At 56.2% G+C, this 19,848-nt stretch overlaps 1 protein-coding gene and 1 long non-coding RNA gene across 6 annotated transcripts in view; one reads left to right on the top strand and one right to left on the bottom strand.

Moving 5' to 3' along the window:
* Positions 1–23: 23 nt before the first annotated feature.
* Positions 24–19,848, bottom strand: part of lama1 (laminin, alpha 1) — a 21,405-nt gene continuing 1,580 nt past the window's right edge. Inside the window, exons 4-64 of one of the 4 annotated variants that reach the window (XM_029842712.1) lie at positions 19,664–19,715; positions 19,402–19,592; positions 19,158–19,337; positions 18,933–19,022; positions 17,946–18,063; positions 17,662–17,840; positions 17,487–17,580; positions 17,252–17,397; positions 17,030–17,170; positions 16,791–16,949; positions 15,569–15,670; positions 15,252–15,463; positions 14,930–15,074; positions 14,693–14,803; positions 14,483–14,610; positions 14,282–14,368; positions 14,000–14,211; positions 13,576–13,682; positions 13,137–13,317; positions 12,927–13,063; positions 12,631–12,864; positions 12,380–12,523; positions 12,128–12,307; positions 11,548–11,733; positions 11,343–11,470; positions 11,003–11,126; positions 10,792–10,932; positions 9,277–9,395; positions 9,119–9,208; positions 8,851–9,044; positions 8,615–8,757; positions 8,448–8,546; positions 8,257–8,368; positions 8,037–8,193; positions 7,758–7,965; positions 7,542–7,658; positions 7,313–7,476; positions 7,102–7,243; positions 6,921–7,023; positions 6,692–6,808; positions 6,431–6,613; positions 6,034–6,188; positions 5,364–5,507; positions 5,126–5,259; positions 4,890–5,043; positions 4,697–4,821; positions 4,448–4,598; positions 4,146–4,290; positions 3,897–4,038; positions 3,706–3,820; positions 3,450–3,617; positions 3,199–3,350; positions 2,917–3,114; positions 2,220–2,403; positions 1,995–2,101; positions 1,711–1,900; positions 1,169–1,318; positions 934–1,087; positions 714–847; positions 433–646; positions 24–286 (exon numbers count right to left, since the gene is read on the bottom strand). In XM_029842712.1, coding sequence (XP_029698572.1) covers positions 132–286; positions 433–646; positions 714–847; positions 934–1,087; positions 1,169–1,318; positions 1,711–1,900; positions 1,995–2,101; positions 2,220–2,403; positions 2,917–3,114; positions 3,199–3,350; positions 3,450–3,617; positions 3,706–3,820; positions 3,897–4,038; positions 4,146–4,290; positions 4,448–4,598; positions 4,697–4,821; positions 4,890–5,043; positions 5,126–5,259; positions 5,364–5,507; positions 6,034–6,188; positions 6,431–6,613; positions 6,692–6,808; positions 6,921–7,023; positions 7,102–7,243; positions 7,313–7,476; positions 7,542–7,658; positions 7,758–7,965; positions 8,037–8,193; positions 8,257–8,368; positions 8,448–8,546; positions 8,615–8,757; positions 8,851–9,044; positions 9,119–9,208; positions 9,277–9,395; positions 10,792–10,932; positions 11,003–11,126; positions 11,343–11,470; positions 11,548–11,733; positions 12,128–12,307; positions 12,380–12,523; positions 12,631–12,864; positions 12,927–13,063; positions 13,137–13,317; positions 13,576–13,682; positions 14,000–14,211; positions 14,282–14,368; positions 14,483–14,610; positions 14,693–14,803; positions 14,930–15,074; positions 15,252–15,463; positions 15,569–15,670; positions 16,791–16,949; positions 17,030–17,170; positions 17,252–17,397; positions 17,487–17,580; positions 17,662–17,840; positions 17,946–18,063; positions 18,933–19,022; positions 19,158–19,337; positions 19,402–19,592; positions 19,664–19,715 — 8,928 coding nt within the window. In that variant the 3' untranslated portion in view covers positions 24–131. The remainder of the gene's footprint in view (positions 287–432; positions 647–713; positions 848–933; positions 1,088–1,168; positions 1,319–1,710; positions 1,901–1,994; positions 2,102–2,219; positions 2,404–2,916; positions 3,115–3,198; positions 3,351–3,449; positions 3,618–3,705; positions 3,821–3,896; positions 4,039–4,145; positions 4,291–4,447; positions 4,599–4,696; positions 4,822–4,889; positions 5,044–5,125; positions 5,260–5,363; positions 5,508–6,033; positions 6,189–6,430; positions 6,614–6,691; positions 6,809–6,920; positions 7,024–7,101; positions 7,244–7,312; positions 7,477–7,541; positions 7,659–7,757; positions 7,966–8,036; positions 8,194–8,256; positions 8,369–8,447; positions 8,547–8,614; positions 8,758–8,850; positions 9,045–9,118; positions 9,209–9,276; positions 9,396–10,791; positions 10,933–11,002; positions 11,127–11,342; positions 11,471–11,547; positions 11,734–12,127; positions 12,308–12,379; positions 12,524–12,630; positions 12,865–12,926; positions 13,064–13,136; positions 13,318–13,575; positions 13,683–13,999; positions 14,212–14,281; positions 14,369–14,482; positions 14,611–14,692; positions 14,804–14,929; positions 15,075–15,251; positions 15,464–15,568; positions 15,671–16,790; positions 16,950–17,029; positions 17,171–17,251; positions 17,398–17,486; positions 17,581–17,661; positions 17,841–17,945; positions 18,064–18,932; positions 19,023–19,157; positions 19,338–19,401; positions 19,593–19,663; positions 19,716–19,848) is intronic. The other 3 variants (XM_029842715.1, XM_029842714.1, XM_029842713.1) reach the window with 3 other exon arrangements.
* Positions 5,439–11,504, top strand: LOC115251218 (uncharacterized). 2 transcript variants are annotated; one of them, XR_003889783.1, is made up of 9 exons: positions 5,439–5,540; positions 7,321–7,452; positions 7,560–7,742; positions 7,836–8,074; positions 8,276–8,347; positions 8,451–8,763; positions 8,873–9,069; positions 9,155–9,477; positions 10,733–11,504. It is a non-coding gene; the product is annotated as an uncharacterized lncRNA (long non-coding RNA). The 2 variants fall into 2 exon arrangements; XR_003889784.1 differs by having other exon boundaries at positions 5,442–5,540; positions 7,370–7,452.

Genomic DNA, 19,848 nt, shown 5'->3' with positions numbered 1-19,848 from the left:
AATGAATGTCTAAACAGGCGTCATTTGCTTTAATGTGTTTAATGATAAATGTCAAAAAAATGGACAGTTTGCTAAAACAGGTGTTAAACGTCCAACCAGGGTTAGAGTTGTGACCTGCGACACAGGTGACACTAGCCTACAGGGCAGGAGTCAGGAGTGACACCTGAGAGGACGTGGGCGGAGCTTAGGTCCAGCGTATCGCTCAGGTGCGGTTTAATGAGCTGTATCTTCTTCAGACAACCTCTGAACCGGGTGGTGATTGACAGGCAGTTCTGCTTTACCCCGACTGTGAGGGTGAGACAGGTAAAGAGAGACAGGTGGAGAGAGACAGGTGGAGAGACAGGTAAAGAGAGACAGGTGGCGAGAGACAGGTGGTGAGACAGGTAAAGAGAGACAGGTAACTGTCGGCAGACAAGGAAGACGAACGCTCACCAGGGTAGCCTCCCAGGTAAACTGGGTTTTTCGTCTCAGCCGAGGTGGATTGTGGGTAAGGGTTGGGGGTGATGTAGCTCCGCCCATCCACCTGTAAATTCAGGCTGTGTTTGGTTTTCCTGGCCAGGACGCGGTGCCATCGGCCGTCACACAGCATCGGACCGACGGAGCGCACCGTCACTCTCCCGGCGCCATTGTTCACGTTAAACACCACCTGGAGAAAAGCGCTCGTTTAGTGCACACACACACACACACACACACACACACACACAGCTGCTCACCTGTCCTTTGATCATCTCGAGTCCGATGGCATCAATTTTGGCACTGCTAATTCCTAAAAACACTCCTTCTGATTGGCTGGTCCGGAACTCCAGAGATACAGAAACATCGGATCCGACTTTATAGCCATCGCGCACTGAAACACACACACACACACACACACACGGCTCAGATGTGACCCGACCACAGCGGGATCCATTTGACCCGGCGTGTCGGACTCACTGAAGAGGGCGTGTCCGCTGCCGTCGAAGTAGCTTCCTGCCTGGTCATCGGTGAAACAGGAAGTGACGTTGTGGCGCGAGGCCGGTTTGGTCAGATCCAACACGGCGCCGTTCAGGTGGACGGACCGAACGCAGCCCTGGAAGCTGCTGCTGACCTGCGAAGCAGAGGAGGGAGCGGTGAGGCCGGGACGGGACGGACCCGTTGGACCCGTTGGTACCGAGTCGGGGACGCCTACGTTAATCCTCCTGGTGGCGTGTGCGTGCGGCAGCCCCCCCAGGTACAGGCGCCTGTCCACGTCCAGCTGGTTCCCCCTGATGGACGCCGAGCCGGGCTTTGAACCGTCGACCGCCAGGACGAGCGAGCGGCGGCTGACCTCGGCGCTCACCTGCAACAGCCCAGGTACAGAGGTGAAGACGCACAGGTGACCCGGTGGTGTGACCTCACACAGGTGACCCGGTGGTGTGACCTCACACAGGTGACCTCACACAGGTGACCCGGTGGTGTGACCTCACACAGGTGACCCGGTGGTGTGACCTCACACAGGTGACCTCACACAGGTGACCCGGTGGTGTGTGACCTCACACAGGTGACCTCACACAGGTGACCTCACACAGGTGACCCAGTGGTGTGACCTCACACAGGTGACCTCACACAGGTGACCCGGTGGTGTGTGACCTCACACAGGTGACCTCACACAGGTGACCTCACACAGGTGACCCGGTGGTGTGTGACCTCACACAGGTGACCCGGTGGTGTGACCTCACACAGGTGACTTACAGTGTGCCAGAGTCCGTCAGTGATGGACACAGGTGAGGTGACGGAGGTGGGACCCTTCCCCAGGTCGGCTGACAACGTCACCTTCCCCCCCGCTAGTTTGACGACGGCGAAGTCCATCTGTTTGGCGTCGGAGAGGAGGAGGAGCAGGCCGTCCGGAGATCGGGTCCGAGCCGATATCTTCAGAGACACACTGAGGAGACGGGGCGGAGTTGAAGGGATCTGGGTGGGTTCAGTGGATCCAGGCGGACCGGCGCCACCGAGCCCAGAACCAAACGGACACTCACCTTTTCCTGAGGGCGCCGGGGTTGATCAGGAACGTCATGTGACTGTGTTTGGACAAACCGAACTGAGCTGCGGAGGGCAGGAAGGAGGAGTCCACCTGTGCTGCACACTGCACCACACGGATCAATTAGGATCAAAGCCTGATCAACTACTGATCAAAGCCTGATCAATAACGATCAATTACCAGCAAACACATCAGAGACTCATTAATGAAAGACATCAATCACCGTTAGAGCGCCTGGGGGCAGGACACCCAGCGGGGTGGGCGGTACCACAGGGAGGCGGACCGGGTCCATGGTTGGTTCTGTGTCCGGGTCATCAGGAAGCACCGCCCCCCTGGCCGCCTCTTCCAGCAGGCAGCTGTCCAGGGTCACCCCCTCATACCTCAACGCTCCTGAGAGGTCAACGAGCCTGAGCAGAGAGGGAGGGAGTGAGTGAGGGAGTGGGGGAGGGAGTGGGGAGGGAGTGAGTGAGTGAGCGAGCGAGCGAGCGAGTAAGTGAGTGAGTGAGTGAGTGGGTGAGTGAGCGAGTGAGTGAGCGAGTGAGTGAGTGGGCGAGTGGACGAGTGAGTGAGTGAACGAGTGAGTGAACGAGTGAGTGTGCGAGTGAGTGAGTGGGCGAGTGGACGAGTGAGTGAGTGAACGAGTGAGTGAGTGAGTGTGCGAGTGAGTGAGTGGGCGAGTGGACAAGTGAGTGAGTGAGTGAACGAGTGAGTGAGTGAGTGAGTGAACGAGTGAGTGAGTGAGTGAGTGAGCGAGTGGACGAGTGAGTGAGAGTCATCCACTCACACATCAGAGTGGGGGGGTGGTTGTGATGGTTAGAGCTGGGAGCTGCAGAATTATGTCTATGAAAGTCCTCACAACAAGAGAACTACTTGTGTGTGTGTGTGTGAGTGTGAGTGTGTGTGTGTGTGTGGACACTCACGCTCCTCCTCCTAACACCAGGTGTTGGATGCAGCCTCTGAAGGATAAAGAAATCTGCCGCAGCCTGGAGGGCAGCTGGAGCCCCGCCCCTACAGGTACTCCACCAATAAAAAATGAGGCTGGAGACAAATTAGAAAATCTGCCCGGCAACAGAGGGATGGACTTCAGGTGTGTCTCATCCACCTGTATGGACAGGGTCCTGTGAGACAGACAGGTGACATATTGAGCAATACTGGTCAATCACATGCGTGAGGGACAGGTCTGTTTCCATGGTAACACGTACTTCTTGTTGACGGTAACGATGACAGAGTGTTTCAGACCATCGCTAAAAAATCCTCCCTTAGGTTTCACCACTGTCACGGTTTGTGTGGCTCCTCCCACTTCACCAATGTCGGCCTCCACCGCACCTGAGGCCAGGTGGATGGACAGGAAGCGCTGGACATCCCAGAGGGGGGGGAAGAGGCACGAAGCAGGTTAACCAGCAATTCAGGGATCGGTAAGTGGTCTAATGACATAGATCAAATCCCAATGCACGACTTTCCGCCCTACCCGCCTCTGAACGTGGTCGTCGGTGACGGCAGCGAGCAGAATTCCTGACCGGTTGTTGGTGGAGAAGGAAAAGAGAAGCTCCACCTCTGGTCCAAGAGCTCGAGGAGCCATTTGAACGAAGCCGCCGGTCAACAGCGACACGCTCCTGAGGGCCTGGAGGGGTTATGATGGGATACGGTGAAGTCACAGCTGGAATGGTAACCAGGGAAACGCTGGCAGGAAGAACAAATGTCCGTACTACCTCAAGAACGCAGCCCTTCCTGACGCCAAAAGCGTCTCTCAGCAGGTCAAAGTTGGACCGGGCGATCTCCACATTTTTTATACAGCCCACGTAAGCCCTGGACACCACCTGTCGCCTAACGAGCAGACAGACGAGTGTAGGAAGAGGCAGACAGGTGGAACACGCCCTCGCTCTCAAGCACAAGCACCAACCTGATGGGTCTGGAGGCAGGAAGTCCTCCGATGTAGATGGGGTCAAAGTCGGAGCGGTTAAGGTCGGACGCCAGCCCGGGAGACTCCGCCTCCAACACCTCCTTTTCCGACGACTGGTCAGCAGCCATGATGGAAAGGTAACCTGTCCCGGAAACGTTGGAACATGCACGTTACCGCGACAACAGCCACGGTAGTTTGGTTCAGCCCCGCCCCCAAACTGCCGCCGGACCTCTACAGCCGTACTGGTACCTTTACGTTTGTTCCTCTGCAGCGTGATCTTGTACCAGACGCCAGTGTTGTACTTCCTGCTGGAGGTCAGGACGAGTGCACCTGAGCCGAGGTCAAAGGTCAGGCGAACCTGCCCCTCTACTAGCTCGATGGACAGAAAGTCCCTCTGAGAGGACAGGAAGAGACAGATGAGTGAGTCTGATGGTCAAAATTGACTGAGGTCTGGAACCTTGTCATCACGTGTGTGCGTGTGTGTGTGTGTGTGTGTGTGTGTGCGTGCGTGTGTGCGTGCGTGTGTGCGTGTGTGTGTGTGTGTGTCGTACCGTGTTGTTGGAGGCCAGGTACAACAGTAACCCCCCTGGTGACAGTGTTTTGAACAGCAAGACGATGGAGGTGGAGGTCGCCCGTAGAGGCTTCTGGACCAAAGAGAATCCGGATCCGTCGAAATGGAAGGAGGTCTCCTCCGTTTGTGGACTGAGGGAACCAGAGGAGGAGGGAGTGACTGGTGATGGTGTTCTAACGGGACCGAGGAGGCACGAGGGTGCCTGGGAACGCCCCCCCCCACCACCTACCTGCTGAAGCAGCCTCCACACTCTCCCTCCCTTCTGTGGTAGTTCCAGAGGCCGATGTTCCGCTCGTTCAAGGCCGCTTCGCCCAGACATCCCTGGAATGTGGTGGAGCGCAGGGCTGCCGGCCTCTGACACCACAGACGGACTCATTAGCTGCACACAGACAGGTCCAGGTGTCTCCATTCGCAAGTGTTACCTGTCCGTGAGCTCCCAGTCCACCAATGTAGAGCCAAGAGTTTCTGTCCGTGTCTAAAATCCTGGCGGGACCCGGGGAGGTGGCCGTTACTGCAGGGAGGGGCTCCGAGTCCGACTCCAGCTGATGAACCCACAGAGACGCATGAGCCCCAAACCTGGAACCCAACAACAGGGAGCCCAGAAACATCATTAGCGGTCACCAGGGGAACGTCCTGCTGGGCGAGGGGGCCTATTTACCGCGTGGCGTTGATTCTGGTCCATCTGTTGTTGGTGATGTCCAGTCCGGGAAACTCCAGTCTGGTGCTACCTGAACCCAGATCCCACAGCAGAGACACCTTCCCACGATACATCTCCAGAGCCAGGAAGTCCACCTGAACCCAAGCCATGAAGACAGCAGGTACATGAGCACTGGAGGCAGGAACCGGTCCGATACGGAGCGCGGTGTGTTGCCCTCTGGAGCCGTGCAGGGACCTACCGTGGTGTTGCTGCCCTGGAAGAACAGCAGGTTGTTTGGACTGGACGTCCTCAAGACAAGACTCAGCGTGTTGAAGTTCCTGGACTCGGACTGTGGCCTGTAGGAGCGCACGCAGCTTCTGTCTGCCTGCACCGCCACCTTAATCTGGCACCAAGGAGAAGGCAACATCACCAGCGGGTGAGATTCACTCATTCATACGGGTGGTGTGACTGGGATGGAGGGTGTGACTGGGATGGAGGGTGTGACTGGGATGGAGGGTGGGATGGAGGGTGTGAGTGGGATGGAGGGTGGGATGGAGGGTGTGAGTGGGATGGAGGGTGGGATGGAGGGTGGGATGAAGGGTGGGATGGAGGGTGGGATGGAGGGTGGGATGAAGGGTGGGATGGAGGGTGTGAGTGGGATGGAGGGTGTCCCTGGGATGGAGGGTGTGAGTGGGATGGAGGGTGTGAGTGGGATGGAGGGTGTCCCTGGGATGGAGGGGTGTGAGTGGGATGGAGGGTGTCCCTGGGATGGAGGGTGTGAGTGGGATGGAGGGTGTGAGTGGGATGGAGGGTGTGAGTGGGATGGAGGGTGTCCCTGGGATGGAGGGTGTGAGTGGGATGGAGGGTGTGAGTGGGATGGAGGGTGTGAGTGGGATGGAGGGTGTGAGTGGGATGGAGGGTGTGTTTACCGAGGCGGCCTGTCTTCGGGCCTGATTGATCAGCTCTCTGATGTCAGACAGGTTCCTGTTTATCGTTTCTCCCAGCATGCTCAGGGGCTTGATCTGGTCGATAAGGCGCTCTGTGCGACGCTCCACCTCGCCCAGTTTCTGACGCGCCTGATCGACTGAACACACAGGAAGTGTTACGGCCACGTGATGGGTGGGTGACCCGGTTTAAATGGGTGGGTGACCCGGTTTAAATGGGTTGGTGACCCGGTTTAAATGGGTGGGTGACCCGGTTTAAATGGGTGGGTGACCCGGTTTAAACGGGTGGGTGACCCGGTTTAAATGGGTGGGTGACCCGGTTTAAACGGGTGGGTGACCCGGTTTAAATGGGTGGGTGACCTGGTTTAAACTGCTGACTAACCTGTGGAGTGTGTGAGGGCTGTGAGCTGCTGGGTCTCTGTGACGGTGTTGCTGGTGTTTTCCACTGCAGAGGAAGAATCCTGGAGCTGCTGTCTGAGTTTCTGTAGCCTCAGTAGCGCCCCCTGTAGCCTGGAGTCTGCTTCTGCAGCCTGCAGCTGAACTTGTTGCAGCTCGGTCAGTGAACCTAATGACATTAATTAATTAACGACTTAATGAACGACCAGTGCTTCGGCCTGTTGTGCAGCCCAAAAAGATGTTTCACCATTTGAGAGGCTCTGCAGCTCTGTGATCGAATGATGAAATAGGAGACCGAACTTCTGGAAGCTTTCTTTAAATAATCCTAGTCTGCTGGTTACCATGGAGACGTTCATCTGCAAGTCTGAAAGCAAAAAACCAGAATGTCCATGAATGTCCGATGGTGATGACCAGCAGAGGGCACTACTTTCCCAGGGTTTAGAAGCGGGTGCATATTCAAAAGCGATGAAACCGACCTGCGGATGAAGCGCCGATCTGTCGACAGGTTTCCAAAACAGCGGCGCTGATGTTCAGGCGAGTCCTGCTCTCCTCTGGCAGGGGCGGTTCTGATTGGACCGTCTGGACCAAACCAATTCCGACAGTAACTGACGATGTCCCAGCGGGACTCAATCAAACCCAAAGCTCTAACACACTCACCGCGTTGAACAGCAGCCGGGCGGACCGGTCGGCCATGAGGGCCTCCTGCCGCAGCGCCTCCACCTGCTCCGGGACGCCGCTGTTCCCCCCCTGAAGCAGCTGGCTGCCATTTTGAGACGCATTATACACAGACAGCAGCGAGCTGAGGGACGAAAGAGAGATATGACCACCAAACACTCTCACACACACTCACACACACACACACACACACCTGTGCAGGGAGTGGGCGTCGTTGTCCAGCTGCTGGGCGTGTTTCTCTGAAAGGTAGACCTTCTCCAGGGAATCCGTCATCTTCAGACCACCAACCAAACCATCCACCCGTTTCCTCAGCAGGGGGCTCCACTGATCCAGGTAACTGCCAAACACCTCCACCTGCTGCACACACAGGTGTCATCATGAAGCGTGCGATGACAGGTGCGGGTGTGGTGTGACGGTCTTACCGAGGTGGTGTTGGTTAGGTCCTCCATGATGCTGAAGCTGTCGCCCAGCACGAGCTGAGTGTCCTGCATCAGTCCCGCCACCAGGAGGCGCTCCTGGCTGATGTCCTGCTGGACAGACTGACAGACGGCATCGTGACGATCATCAGTCCAAACCGAAACAGTGGTGCTTGGATCCAGACTCCTCTAGATCCTCTTTCCTGTGTGAGTGTGTGTTACCTGGTGCTGCTGCGTCAGGTTGTGCAGGACCTCCAGAAGCACGTGTGTCTGCATGTTTTGTTGTGTGGCGCCGCTCAGTTGTGCCTGTAGGTGGCGCAGTGTTCCGCTGTTACTGCTGAGGGAGGTCGAAAGGTGGCGGAGGCCGTCGTCCACTGCGGCCCTGCGGGAGAGCAGGTCCGACTGCAGGGAGAGGACAGATGTGGCGCGTCTGCAGGAGCAGAGTTTATTAGAGCTTCGTCAAAATTAAAAAGTGATTTGGAAGAAACCCGGGAACCTCACAGGAGCTCCTGATTGGCCAGGCTGCTGGCAGCGGTGAGGTTGGTCACTCTCATGCTTCTCAACATCAACTCAAGTTCTTGCAGCAGATGTGTTCTGTTGGCTGTCGTCAGCTCTTCTTCTGCAGTCGCATTCAGGCGTTCGGCCTCCTGCTGAAGAGCTGGACACAAGGTTCATTGGTGTCTTTTTAAACATATATATTATGTGTCTTTTATTTTTGTACCCTGCACTTTGTCTTGAAGGATGTTGATGTTCTGGATTTGCTGTGAGCCCTGATGGATGGTGTCCTGAGCAGATGTGTCCAGTCTCTGAAGGTCACCAGACATATTTACCACCTAGTTTAGGGAAAACACAGAGTGAAGGTTCTGCGTCAGGCTTCAGAACCAAGGTTGCGTTTTCTAAACGTTGTTTTACCAGCTGCAGCAAGACGCCGAGGTCGAGGCTCATGAGGCCGAGTTGCTCTTCGAGGCCGCTCAGCTGCAGAGAGGCTGAAGTGTTTTCCGCCGCCATCGCCTGTAACACACACACGTGTCATGGCCGAACCGCTGCGTCTCCAGCAGAGGGCGGTGCTGCACAGTCACCTGGACGCCTCTGGTCTGGTTCTCCAGCGCCGCTAACCGAAGGTACGAGGCCACAACAAAGCTGCTGATGTTGACGGCGGCGAGGTGGTCGTCCAAGTCTTCCAGGTCGTTGAGCATCACACCGGTGCAGTTGTCCTCACACGCTGGAGGTAAATGTACAGACATGATGATACGGTCACACCTGCGATGGGTCGTCGCTCACACACACACACACACACACTTACACACACACTTACACACACACTCTCCTTCCTGCAGGATGTGTCTGTCCTCGCACTGGTCACATGATTGACCTTTGACACCAGCCTTACAGTCGCACTTCCCATTCAGCTGGTCACACAGCGGCTGAAGAGAACCCCACCCAGAACAGTTACACCGTGAACACACGCCGCCTGGCAAAGTGGGGTTACCATAGTAACCGACGGAACACCTGCAGGACGACAGTCGGTCCACAGGTTAGTTTAGAAGCCAAAGCTGACAGTAAACCAGCACCAGTGTTCTTACTTTTCACAGTATCTCCCCTCGTATCCGGGAACACAGGCTGTGCAGCGGAAGTCTCCCAGCACTCCCTCCGACACACAGGTGGGGCTGAAGCTGCGTGGAGTCCGAGGGAGACGTCAGTAACAGAAGCCACACGGGGAAAAGCTCCGCAAAAGTTTTACCTGTTGTCCTTCAGGGGGCAGGCGCAAAGAGAGCAGTCACTTATGGAGCCGCTAACGTTCCCGTGATACCCTTGGGAACACTGCTGACAGCTCCACCCGCTGGTGTGATGCTGACACTGCTGCAGGGGATTAAAACAGTCAACATACACGTTTGCAAGTCTCAGGGAGAACATGGAGGCTCCTCACAGACACCAGGAGAAGGTGGAGACTCCACACAGACACCAGGAGAAGGTGGAGACTCCTCACAGACACCAGGAGAAGGTGGAGACTCCTCACAGACACCAGGAGAAGGTGGAGACTCCACACAGACACCAGGAGAAGGTGGAGACTCCACACAGACACCAGGAGAAGGTGGAGACTCCTCACAGACACCAGGAGAAGGTGGAGACTCCACACAGACACCAGGAGAAGGTGGAGACTCCTCACAGACACCAGGAGAAGGTGGAGACTCCTCACAGACACCAGGAGAAGGTGGAGACTCCTCACAGACACCAGGAGAAGGTGGAGACTCCACACAGACACCAGGAGAAGGTGGAGACTCCTCACAGACACCAGGAGAAGGTGGAGACTCCACCAAAACCCCAGGAGAAGGTGGAGACTCCTCACAGACACCAGGAGAAGGTGGAGACTCCTCACAGACACCAGGAGAAGGTGGAGACTCCACACAGACACCAGGAGAAGGTGGAGACTCCTCACAGACACCAGGAGAAGGTGGAGACTCCACCAAAACCCCAGGAGAAGGTGGAGACTCCACAAAACCCCAGGAGAAGGTGGAGACTCCACAAAACCCCAGGAGAAGGTGGAGACTCCACACAGACACCAGGAGAAGGTGGAGACTCCACCAAAACCCCAGGAGAAGGTGGAGACTCCACAAAACCCCAGGAGAAGGTGGAGACTCCACACAGAAACCAGGAGAAGGTGGAGACTCCTCACAGACACCAGGAGAAGGTGGAGACTCCACCAAAACCCCAGGAGAAGGTGGAGACTCCACACAGACACCAGGAGAAGGTGGAGACTCCTCACAGACACCAGGAGAAGGTGGAGACTCCACCAAAACCCCAGGAGAAGGTGGAGACTCCACAAAACCCCAGGAGAAGGTGGAGACTCCACACAGAAACCAGGAGAAGGTGGAGACTCCACCAAAACCCCAGGAGAAGGTGGAGACTCCACAAAACCCCAGGAGAAGGTGGAGACTCCACACAGAAACCAGGAGAAGGTGGAGACTCCTCACAGACACCAGGAGAAGGTGGAGACTCCACCAAAACCCCAGGAGAAGGTGGAGACTCCACACAGACACCAGGAGAAGGTGGAGACTCCACACAGACACCAGGAGAAGGTGGAGACTCCACCAAAACCCCAGGAGAAGGTGGAGACTCCACACAGACACCAGGAGAAGGTGGAGACTCCACACAGACACCAGGAGAAGGTGGAGACTCCACCAAAACCCCAGGAGAAGGTGGAGACTCCTCACAGACACCAGGAGAAGGTGGAGACGTGGTGTTAGCCGTGTCTCACCTGACATTCTCCACTCGCTGCATCACAGCTCTCGCTGTGGTTGTTGCAGCGACACGGAACGCACGGACGCACCGACATCAACCTTTGACTCTGAGGTGACAACTCGGACAGCGGCTGACGGAAGAATCCAGCGGCACAGTCCTAAAGGACGGCAGAGAGGAACACAGGTGAGCGGGGAGCAGGCGAGGGATCACGTGATCCGGACATTTACCTGACAGGACAGTCCGGTGTATCCCGTGGGACAGATGCAGGACTCGATCGATCTTGCCATGTCCCCGCCGACCTCTGACCCGTCCTCGTTCTCCAGCGCCGTTTCCATGGTAATATTTGAGATCCTGTCGAGAATAACAAGGAATGGCTCACGAGGATGCGCTCCCACTCTGTCATGTGACCTTTGGGGGTGTGGCTTAATGATCTCCACCCTTCATCTGTGCGTTATTGTGCTTAAATATATCACATGTGTCGTTGTTTTAATTACTTGTGCATGAAGAGACATTTATCCCAGCACTCTGAGGGTCACCTGTGGGACCCATGCCCGCGTGCACCTGTACCTGCTCTGCTGCAGCCTGCTCCCGTAAGACGCTTTGATGAGGACGTACTCGATGTTGCCCAGGACGGACATGAAGTCCGAGCGACCCACCGACGTCTCCAACACTGAGTTAAAGTATTTCCACTTGTGCTGTAACAGACCCAGAAACATTTCAGCTAATTAATCCAGCTTCTCCGGTTTTCTTGCTGTGGTTCCTGTAACTGTACCTCCGTCATCCTGATCTCATGGTTTGTCCTAATGCCGTTGCTAGGGGCAACCACGTCCATGTATATCACCATCTTCTTGAGGGTCCCACCTTTTATCATGATCTGGGGCTCCTGATTGGACAGCCCAGCGCCATCCTCAGCATAAAAGGTGATGATGTAGGATAAGGAGCCGCCGTAGGACAGAAGCTATGAGAGACAGACGTGCGATCAGGTGAACGACACAGACGTGCGATCAGGTGAACGACACAGACGTGCGATCAGGTGAACGACACAGACGTGCGATCAGGTGAACGACACAGACGTGCGATCAGGTGAACGACACAGACGTGCGATCAGGTGAACGACACAGACGTGCGATCAGGTGAACGACACAGACGTGCGATCAGGTGAACGACACAGACGTGCGATCAGGTGAACGACACAGACGTGCGATCAGGTGAACGACACAGACGTGCGATCAGGTGAACGACACAGACGTGCGATCAGGTGAACGACACAGACGTGCGATCAGGTGAACGACTAAAGCACAGCTGCTCAACATCCTGCCTGTTCCTGAAGGGAAGTGATTTCACCGACGTACCTGTTGGCCTTCAAACTGGGGGGGCAGTCTCCAGTAGAGTGGGCCAGCCCAGCCACTGGTGTTGAGGTGCCTGGTGTCGAGCAGCATGTCGCCGCCCTGCTGGTAAACTCCAGACACGACACCCTGCAAGTTCAACTGACTAACCACTGACAAGAGGCCAGGAGACTGGTCCAGAGTGACCTGTGAGCGGCGAGGGGGTTAGCCAGATGTTCTGATGCGTCCGTTAGCGTGTCACCTGTCTGCAGCACCCACCGGTAGTCGGATCAGCCCCCCCTGCTCCTCACAGTCGCCGCTCACCCCCGAACAGAAACACGGAGAGCAGCCATCGGGATTGTCCACCGACAGAGCGAATCGGCCGGCGACACACTCCTCGCAGCGGCGCCCAGACACGCCCACCTGAAGAACACCCATTTGTTACAGCAGGGCGCGCACACACACACACACACACACACACACACACACACACACACACACACACACACACACACACACATTTACATCACCTTGCACACACACACTCCCGTGTCCAGACAGTCACACGTGTTCAGCGTCGTGTTGCAGAACTTTTCATCAGTTCCTGCCAGGTCACAGCCGCATGGTAAACATGACGGGTAACCATGGTGCCCAGCGGCACAGTGGTCACATGACCGGCCACCAAACCCCTTCCTGCACCAACACTGGCCGCTGGTCGCATCACAGTCAGGGGCGGAGCTTCCGTCCTTGCTGCAGCTGCACGGCTGGAAAGACAAACGATCAATTAGTGGGTGGTTTTTAAGTTCTCCCTGTTTGTGTCCTGTACCGTGCAGCCAGTTGTGGGGTCGTGACCCCAGTATCCAGTTTCACATCTGTTGCAGTTGGGTCCCTCTGTAAAGGCGGGGCACATGCACTCCCCGCTCTGGGGATCACAGTTCCCTCCCGTGTCGACACAGTTGCATGCTGGGAAGAAAAGGTCCACAACCAATCAGAGATGAGACGATAGCCAAACATCAGCGAGGCCAAAGCTAACTACCTCTGCAGCTGCTGACGTCCACGCCGTAGTAGCCGTGACCACAGCGGTCACACTTGTCTCCCCCCACACCCTTCACGCACGGGCAGCGGCCCTGCTCGTCACATGACTCAGACAGCGATCCCGATTGGTTGCAGCCACAGAGCTGACAGCCCATCTCACTGCGGAGGCCGAAAAAGCCCGACTGGGAACATGAGGCGATAAATCCAGATTAGCTTCCAGCATGAATTTGATGGACATCAGCAGCAGTGGAGTTAATTCATCTTATGAAGTCAAGAACCGTCCCAAAACAATTCAACCACAAGGGCTGGATAACACTGCTCTGTGGATATCATGTGAAATATGAATTTATTCACATTTCAAAGAATTAAAAGCATATTGGACCATTTTATACACCACACGCGGTCACCGACACACATTTGTGCGTGTGAGCGTTCGTTACCTGACACTGGTCACAAGTGCGTCCTGTCACGTTTTCCTTGCAAAGACATTGACCCGTTGTGACGTCACACACACTGGAGGGGGCGCCGTTGACGTCACAGCCACATTCTGAGGGGAGAGTGACACCTGTCAGGCCGACAAGCCCCGCCCACGCCTCCCTACCGACCTTTGATCATAGGGATCGTGCTGGACAGTAGATTCCGACTGATCAATGATCAGGCTGCAGTTTGAGATGTTGCGTCATCGCTTTAGTCAGGTGACCACAAATGAAAAAGGTCAGAGGTTTAATCTAATCTGGATTTTAGAAGATCAACATTCCAACATTCCAACATTCTACTCGCGCTCCTTTTAAACAAGTTCATGAAGACGGAGTTTACCCATCAAGCCCACCGAGGCCTTCATGATTGTGTTTGTGCACGTCTCACCCTGACAGTTCTTGGCAAGCACTGCGTCTCCATAGTAACCGGGCTGACAGACCTCGCAGTGGCGTCCGCCGGTGTTGAAAAGGCACCGCAGGCACTCGCCGGTGATGACGTCACAGTGTCCCGCCTCACTTGCGTTCACATTACCGTGACAATCACAGCGCACACAGGTGCCATTGGCTGCCCGTGGGTTACCATAGAAACCACTCGCACACCTGAAGGAAGGGAAAGAGCGGCGTGACGAGGGCTGCCAAGGCTGCCTGGGGTGGGTTTAGTTGTTGTCACCTTTCACAGTTGCTTCCTGTGTGTCCCTCCTGGCACTGGTCACACACCACCTTTCCTGACCCTTCCAGCACGCAGGTGGGACTGAAACTAAGAAAGGCAGCGTTTCATCCAATGAGCAGCCCTCACACATCCCATCATGGACATGGGCTTTTCCCATATCGTGGGATGAAAACACGTGACAGTGAAACTTAAGTTTTCAACCTGTTGGACGGGTTTGTCAGAGGACAAGGACACAACTGGCAGTCATCTGCTGTCCCCTCTGTGGCGTTGCCATAGAAACCAGGGAGACACTCTTCACAGTGAGGACCGCTGGTGTTATGTGTACAACCCTGATGGACGGACGGACGATGTCACCGACAGATCACCTGATCACTGATCACCTGATCACTGAGATTCTGGACTCAAACTCACCCAACAGTCGCCACTGATGTCACACTCTGACGCGTGGTCGTTACACTCGCACTGCATACAGTTTCCTCCGAACAAAACCCCGCCCACTCTGTAGAACCCCGGGAGACACGTCTAAGACACACACACGCACACACACGCACACACACACACACACACACAGGGTCAGATTAAACACGATTACATTTTAACTGACTGTCCACACAAGAATATTTTGCTAGTTATAAATGCAGCCCCGACCTCACAGGAAGTGCCGGTGTAACCCCACGGACATTCACACTTTTCCACGGCGACCGCCTCTTGGGCAGAACCTGGGCCCGGGTCAGCGGCGTCCAGGGCAGAACCTGGGCCCGGGTCAGCGGCGTCCAGGGAGATCCAGCTGAGACTGAGGCCATGGCAACATGACAAATATTGATTAATGCATTTTGCCCGTCGTCACTGACCAAATCGGTGCTGAAATCATCTGATCGTGGGCCGCTCGCTGTAGTCCTCCAGGAAAGGACGAGTGTTACGAGGCTTCCGCAGGTGAACAGATGCACCTGTGTGACGTCACCGCTCTCACCGTATCGGTCCATCTGCGGTGGCGTTCAGACCGACCCTGACGGTCAGAGTCGTAACGTCGGCGAGGGCCGACAGGAGCTCATCGCGGCTCACGGGGTCGCCTGACTGAACATCCCTGAACTGCCCGTCAACCATCACTATGGCAACCACACTCTCAGCAAGAGGAGAGACAAAGAGGAAGTGAGGGATGGAATGTAGAGCACGACCGTTTCCCTGGAGACAGAGATGACCACAGATAAGCCACCAACATCCAGGAATATTTACGTCCCAGCAGGAGACAGGAAACTTTTTCCACAGTCTCCGTTATTCCCAAGTTACCTTGATCATGACGTCAGAGTGGGCGGGAATAGAGCGGTCCTCATTGTCCGATGGAATGTCATACAGCAGAGAGTAGTTCAGGAAGCCTCCATAGGAGCCCAGCTGGGAAGAGACAGAGAGTGAGACGGATGGACGGAGACGGAGGGACGGAGACGGAGGGACGGAGACGGAGGGATGGAGACGGGGGGACGGAGACGGGGGACGGACAGACGGGGGGACGGAGACGGAGGGACGGGGACGGACAGATGGAGACGGAGGGACGGAGACGGGGGACGGACAGACGGGGGGACGGAGACGGAGGGACGGGGACGGAGGGACAGAGACGGGGGGACGGAGACGGAGGGACGGAGACGGGGGACGGAGACGGGGGGACGGAGACGGAGGGACGGAGACGGGGGACGGAGACGGAGGGACGGAGACGGGGGGACGGAGACGGAGGGACGGAGACGGGGGGACGGAGACGGGGGACGGAGACGGGGGGAGGAGACGGGGGGGACGGAGACGGAGGGACGGAGACGGAGGGACGGAGACGGGGGACGGAGACGGGGGGACGGAGACGGGGGGACGGAGACGGAGGGACGGAGACGGATGGACGGAGACGGAGGGACAAACAGACGGAGGGACGGAGACGGATGGACGGAGACGGAGGGACAGAGACGGGGGACGGAGACGGGGGGACGGAGACGGAGGGACAGAGACGGGGGGACGGAGACGGGGGGACGGAGACGGCGGGACGGAGACGGGGGACGGACAGACGGGGGGACGGAGACGGGGGACAGACAGACGGGGGGACGGAGACGGAGGGACAGAGACGGGGGGACGGAGACGGAGGGACGGAGACGGACAGATGGAGACGGATGGACGGAGACGGAGGGACAAACAGACGGAGGGACGGAGACGGAGGGACGGAGACGGGGGACGGAGACGGAGGGATGGAGACGGGGGGACGGAGACGGATGGACGGAGACGGAGGGACAAACAGACGGAGGGACGGAGACGGGGGGACGGAGACGGATGGACGGAGACGGAGGGACAAACAGACGGAGGGACGGAGACGGATGGACGGAGACGGGGGGACGGAGACGGAGGGACGGAGACGGGGGGACGGAGACGGACAGATGGAGACGGATGGACGGAGACGGAGGGACGGACGGGCGGACAAGAGTCCCTCGTTCCTCCTGTTGCCATGTTGCAGAATAATAACCCCATTCTGGTGTCTCACCTTGTTACCAAGGAAACCGTCAGGTGCATCCCACAGCAGAACGTCCTGGTGGGAGTGGCCAGAGGAAGTGTTTCCAGGTGAGGGTAAATCATTGTCCTGGAGGACTGTAATGTTCTGAGGAGCCGGGCGGGGGAGGAGCCAAGCATCTCTATGAAGCACCTGAACAAACGAAGAACATCAGGACCCGGATGCACCTGCTGAAAGGGTGTAGCACTCGTGCACAGGTGGATCACGCTCACCTGAGTTGTGGACCAAGCAGAACTCTCACAGACGTCGGACACGCCGAAGCAGAAACAGTCGGTGCAGCCGAGCGGATTCTTCTCCTGGAGGTTGTAGAATCCGGGTTTACACAGATCACAGTGGGCTCCCATCACGTTCACCTGAGGAGCAACAGATCACCTGATGAGCACCAGGTGTCAGACGCCTGGTCTGGCCGGGACGCCCCCACCAGGTGTGTTCACCTTGCAGGTGCAGGGTCTGCAGGGGTCCGCGTTGGTGCTGCCAGCAGCGTCACACTCACAGCGAACACACTGGGGAAAGTCTCTGTATCCAAACGCACAGGTGTCGCACCGTTCACCTGCGAAACCCTCCTTACACACACACTGACCTGCACACACACACACAGCAGGAACACGGCCCGTTACAGCCGGACAAGTCAACGCACGCGGACGGACACAGGTGCACAGCTTCGTTTACCCGGATGCTTGTCGTCCCTGGAGCACACAGGTGACTCTGATCCTCTCAGGTCACAGTTACAGGCAACACACGGAAAGTCTGAATACGGAGAGACCTACACACACAAAACACACACAGTTTTCACACCTGTAAAGGTATTCAGGTGAAGCACCCCCGCAGTAATCAGGTGTATCACCTCAGCAGGTCTGTAGTAGCCATCAGTGCAGCTCTCACAGTTGAGCCCGGCGGTGTTGTGTAGACAGGAGACACAGACTCCGCCCCCTCGACGGACGCCGTGGATATTCAAACTCAGAGAGAGGTCGGCCACCGTCTGATTGTAGAAACAGTCGGTTGCTTTGTTGTGACAGTTACATTCTGGGGGACAGAGGTGACAGAGACACAGGTGTTTCACTGACGGCGCCACACATGAGCAGAAGTGTCGTCTGTTTTTATCGTCTGTGATCCATTGTGTCCTCTTACTTTCACAGGTGTTTCCCTCACGAACCGTTCCTGGTTGCCATGGCTGCTGATGGTAACCAGGGCAACACTCGTTACAGTTCTCTCCACAGGTGTTGTGTTCGCACACACAGTGTAGTTTCTGTTGACACGCAAACATCACCGTCACCGTTCAGGTGAACAGATCGTTGCCTTATACACAGGTGACTGCACCCAGGTTAGTTCAGTCACTCTGGACTAAACTAAGATGTTCACAATTATTTGAAAAATCAGAGCATCAATTTAGCAACATGAAGTCCAGTTTGGCGCCAGGTTCTGTCTCATGTCTCTATCCCCTGATACCAGGACGAGGACGAGGACAAGGACTAATATGAGGACTAGGACAAGGACTAGGACTAGGACCAGGACTAATATGAGGACTAGGACTAGGACTAGGACCAGGACTAATATGAGGACTAGGACAAGGACGAGGACAAGGACTAATATGAGGACTAGGACAAGGACCAGGACTAATATGAGGACTAGGACTAGGATTAGGACAAAGACAAGGACAAGGACTAGGACCAGGACTAATATGAGGACTAGGACGAGGACGAGGACAAGGACTAAAATGAGGACTAGGACAAGGACTAGGACTAGGACCAGGACTAATATGAGGACTAGGACTAGGACAAGGACAAGGACTAGGACTAGGACCAGGACTAATATGAGGACTAGGACAAGGACAAGGACTAATATGAGGACTAGGACAAGGTCAAGGACAAGGACTAATATGAGGACTAGGACAAGGACTAATATGAGGACCAGGACGAGGACAAGGACCAGGACAAGGGTTAGGAGTTAGGGTTAACCCCCCACACAGGTGTGTACAGGTGAACACAAAGGCATGAGCGGCAGAATGTTCGGCTGAACAGGTGTGCAGGTGAATATTGGAGCAGGTGATCAAGCGCAGGTGAGTAACTGCAGCTAAACAGGTGAACAGACGTACAGTCAACAGGTGTGCGGCAGTACCTTTGTGACCGGGTCCAAGGGGCAATTCTGGGCGTGGCCATAACAGATGCACATTCCACCCACGGACACATCTTTGATGGAGTAATAATACTGAGGAACAAGTAGAAGAACGACGTGAACGACCGTCAGGAGACGCACGAGTGCAGATGTTTACGGGATCAGGTGACCCACACCAGCCTCGTAGGCCCCCAGGTGTGAGCTTCACCACTGTCTGGCGTGTCTCACCCTCCGTGTGACGATGGGGTCGATGTCTCGGGGGTCCCGCGTGCTCAGCATCATGAGGTCGGCGTTGAGCGTCCTGATCCGCTGGAGCCTGAGTCGGATGTAACGGGCCGAGGTGAAGTCCAAGAGCTCGGGCGTCAGGTCGTCCGCTCCGGGGCGGCCGTTGATCAGCGAGGTGTGGATCTGAGGAGGAGAGACAGGCGAGATGAGCGAGCGAGAGAGAGACAGCTGGAGACGCCCGTCTCACCTCTCCGTTCTCCAGAGGGTTCAGTCTGGAGTAGTAGGACGTGCAGATGACCTCCGTGTCCCTCTTGTAGGTCGGAGGTCCGAGTCTCGGGGTGACGTTGTAATGGGACAAGCACTCGGAGTTGCTAATTGCGTAATACTGCCAGGGGTCAAAGGTCACCCCGTCCAGGGAGCGCTCCAGGATCCAGTTACCTGGAGAGGTGTGAGACGGTCAGACAGGGTCGGCAGGCGCAGACAGACAGGCGCGCAGACAGACAGCTGACCTGGGCGAGGAGAGTTCGCTGCTTTGATGATGACGTAGGCGACCTGGAAGATCTGAGGGGGCAGAAAAGCATCGTTACACGGTACCGAGTCAGAGGTCCGAGACCAGATGTTCCTCATCCTAGACACAGCAGATCTGGTTCTGATGGTCCAGATGTGAGCCCGACTGAGCCGCGACAGTGACGCC

Source organism: Takifugu rubripes, chromosome 10 (genome assembly GCF_901000725.2).
Source record: "Takifugu rubripes chromosome 10, fTakRub1.2, whole genome shotgun sequence".
Classification (NCBI taxonomy): Eukaryota; Metazoa; Chordata; class Actinopteri; order Tetraodontiformes; family Tetraodontidae; genus Takifugu; species Takifugu rubripes.
Note: the sequence above shows the minus strand (reverse complement) of the source record. Positions and strands in the feature narration are given on the sequence as shown.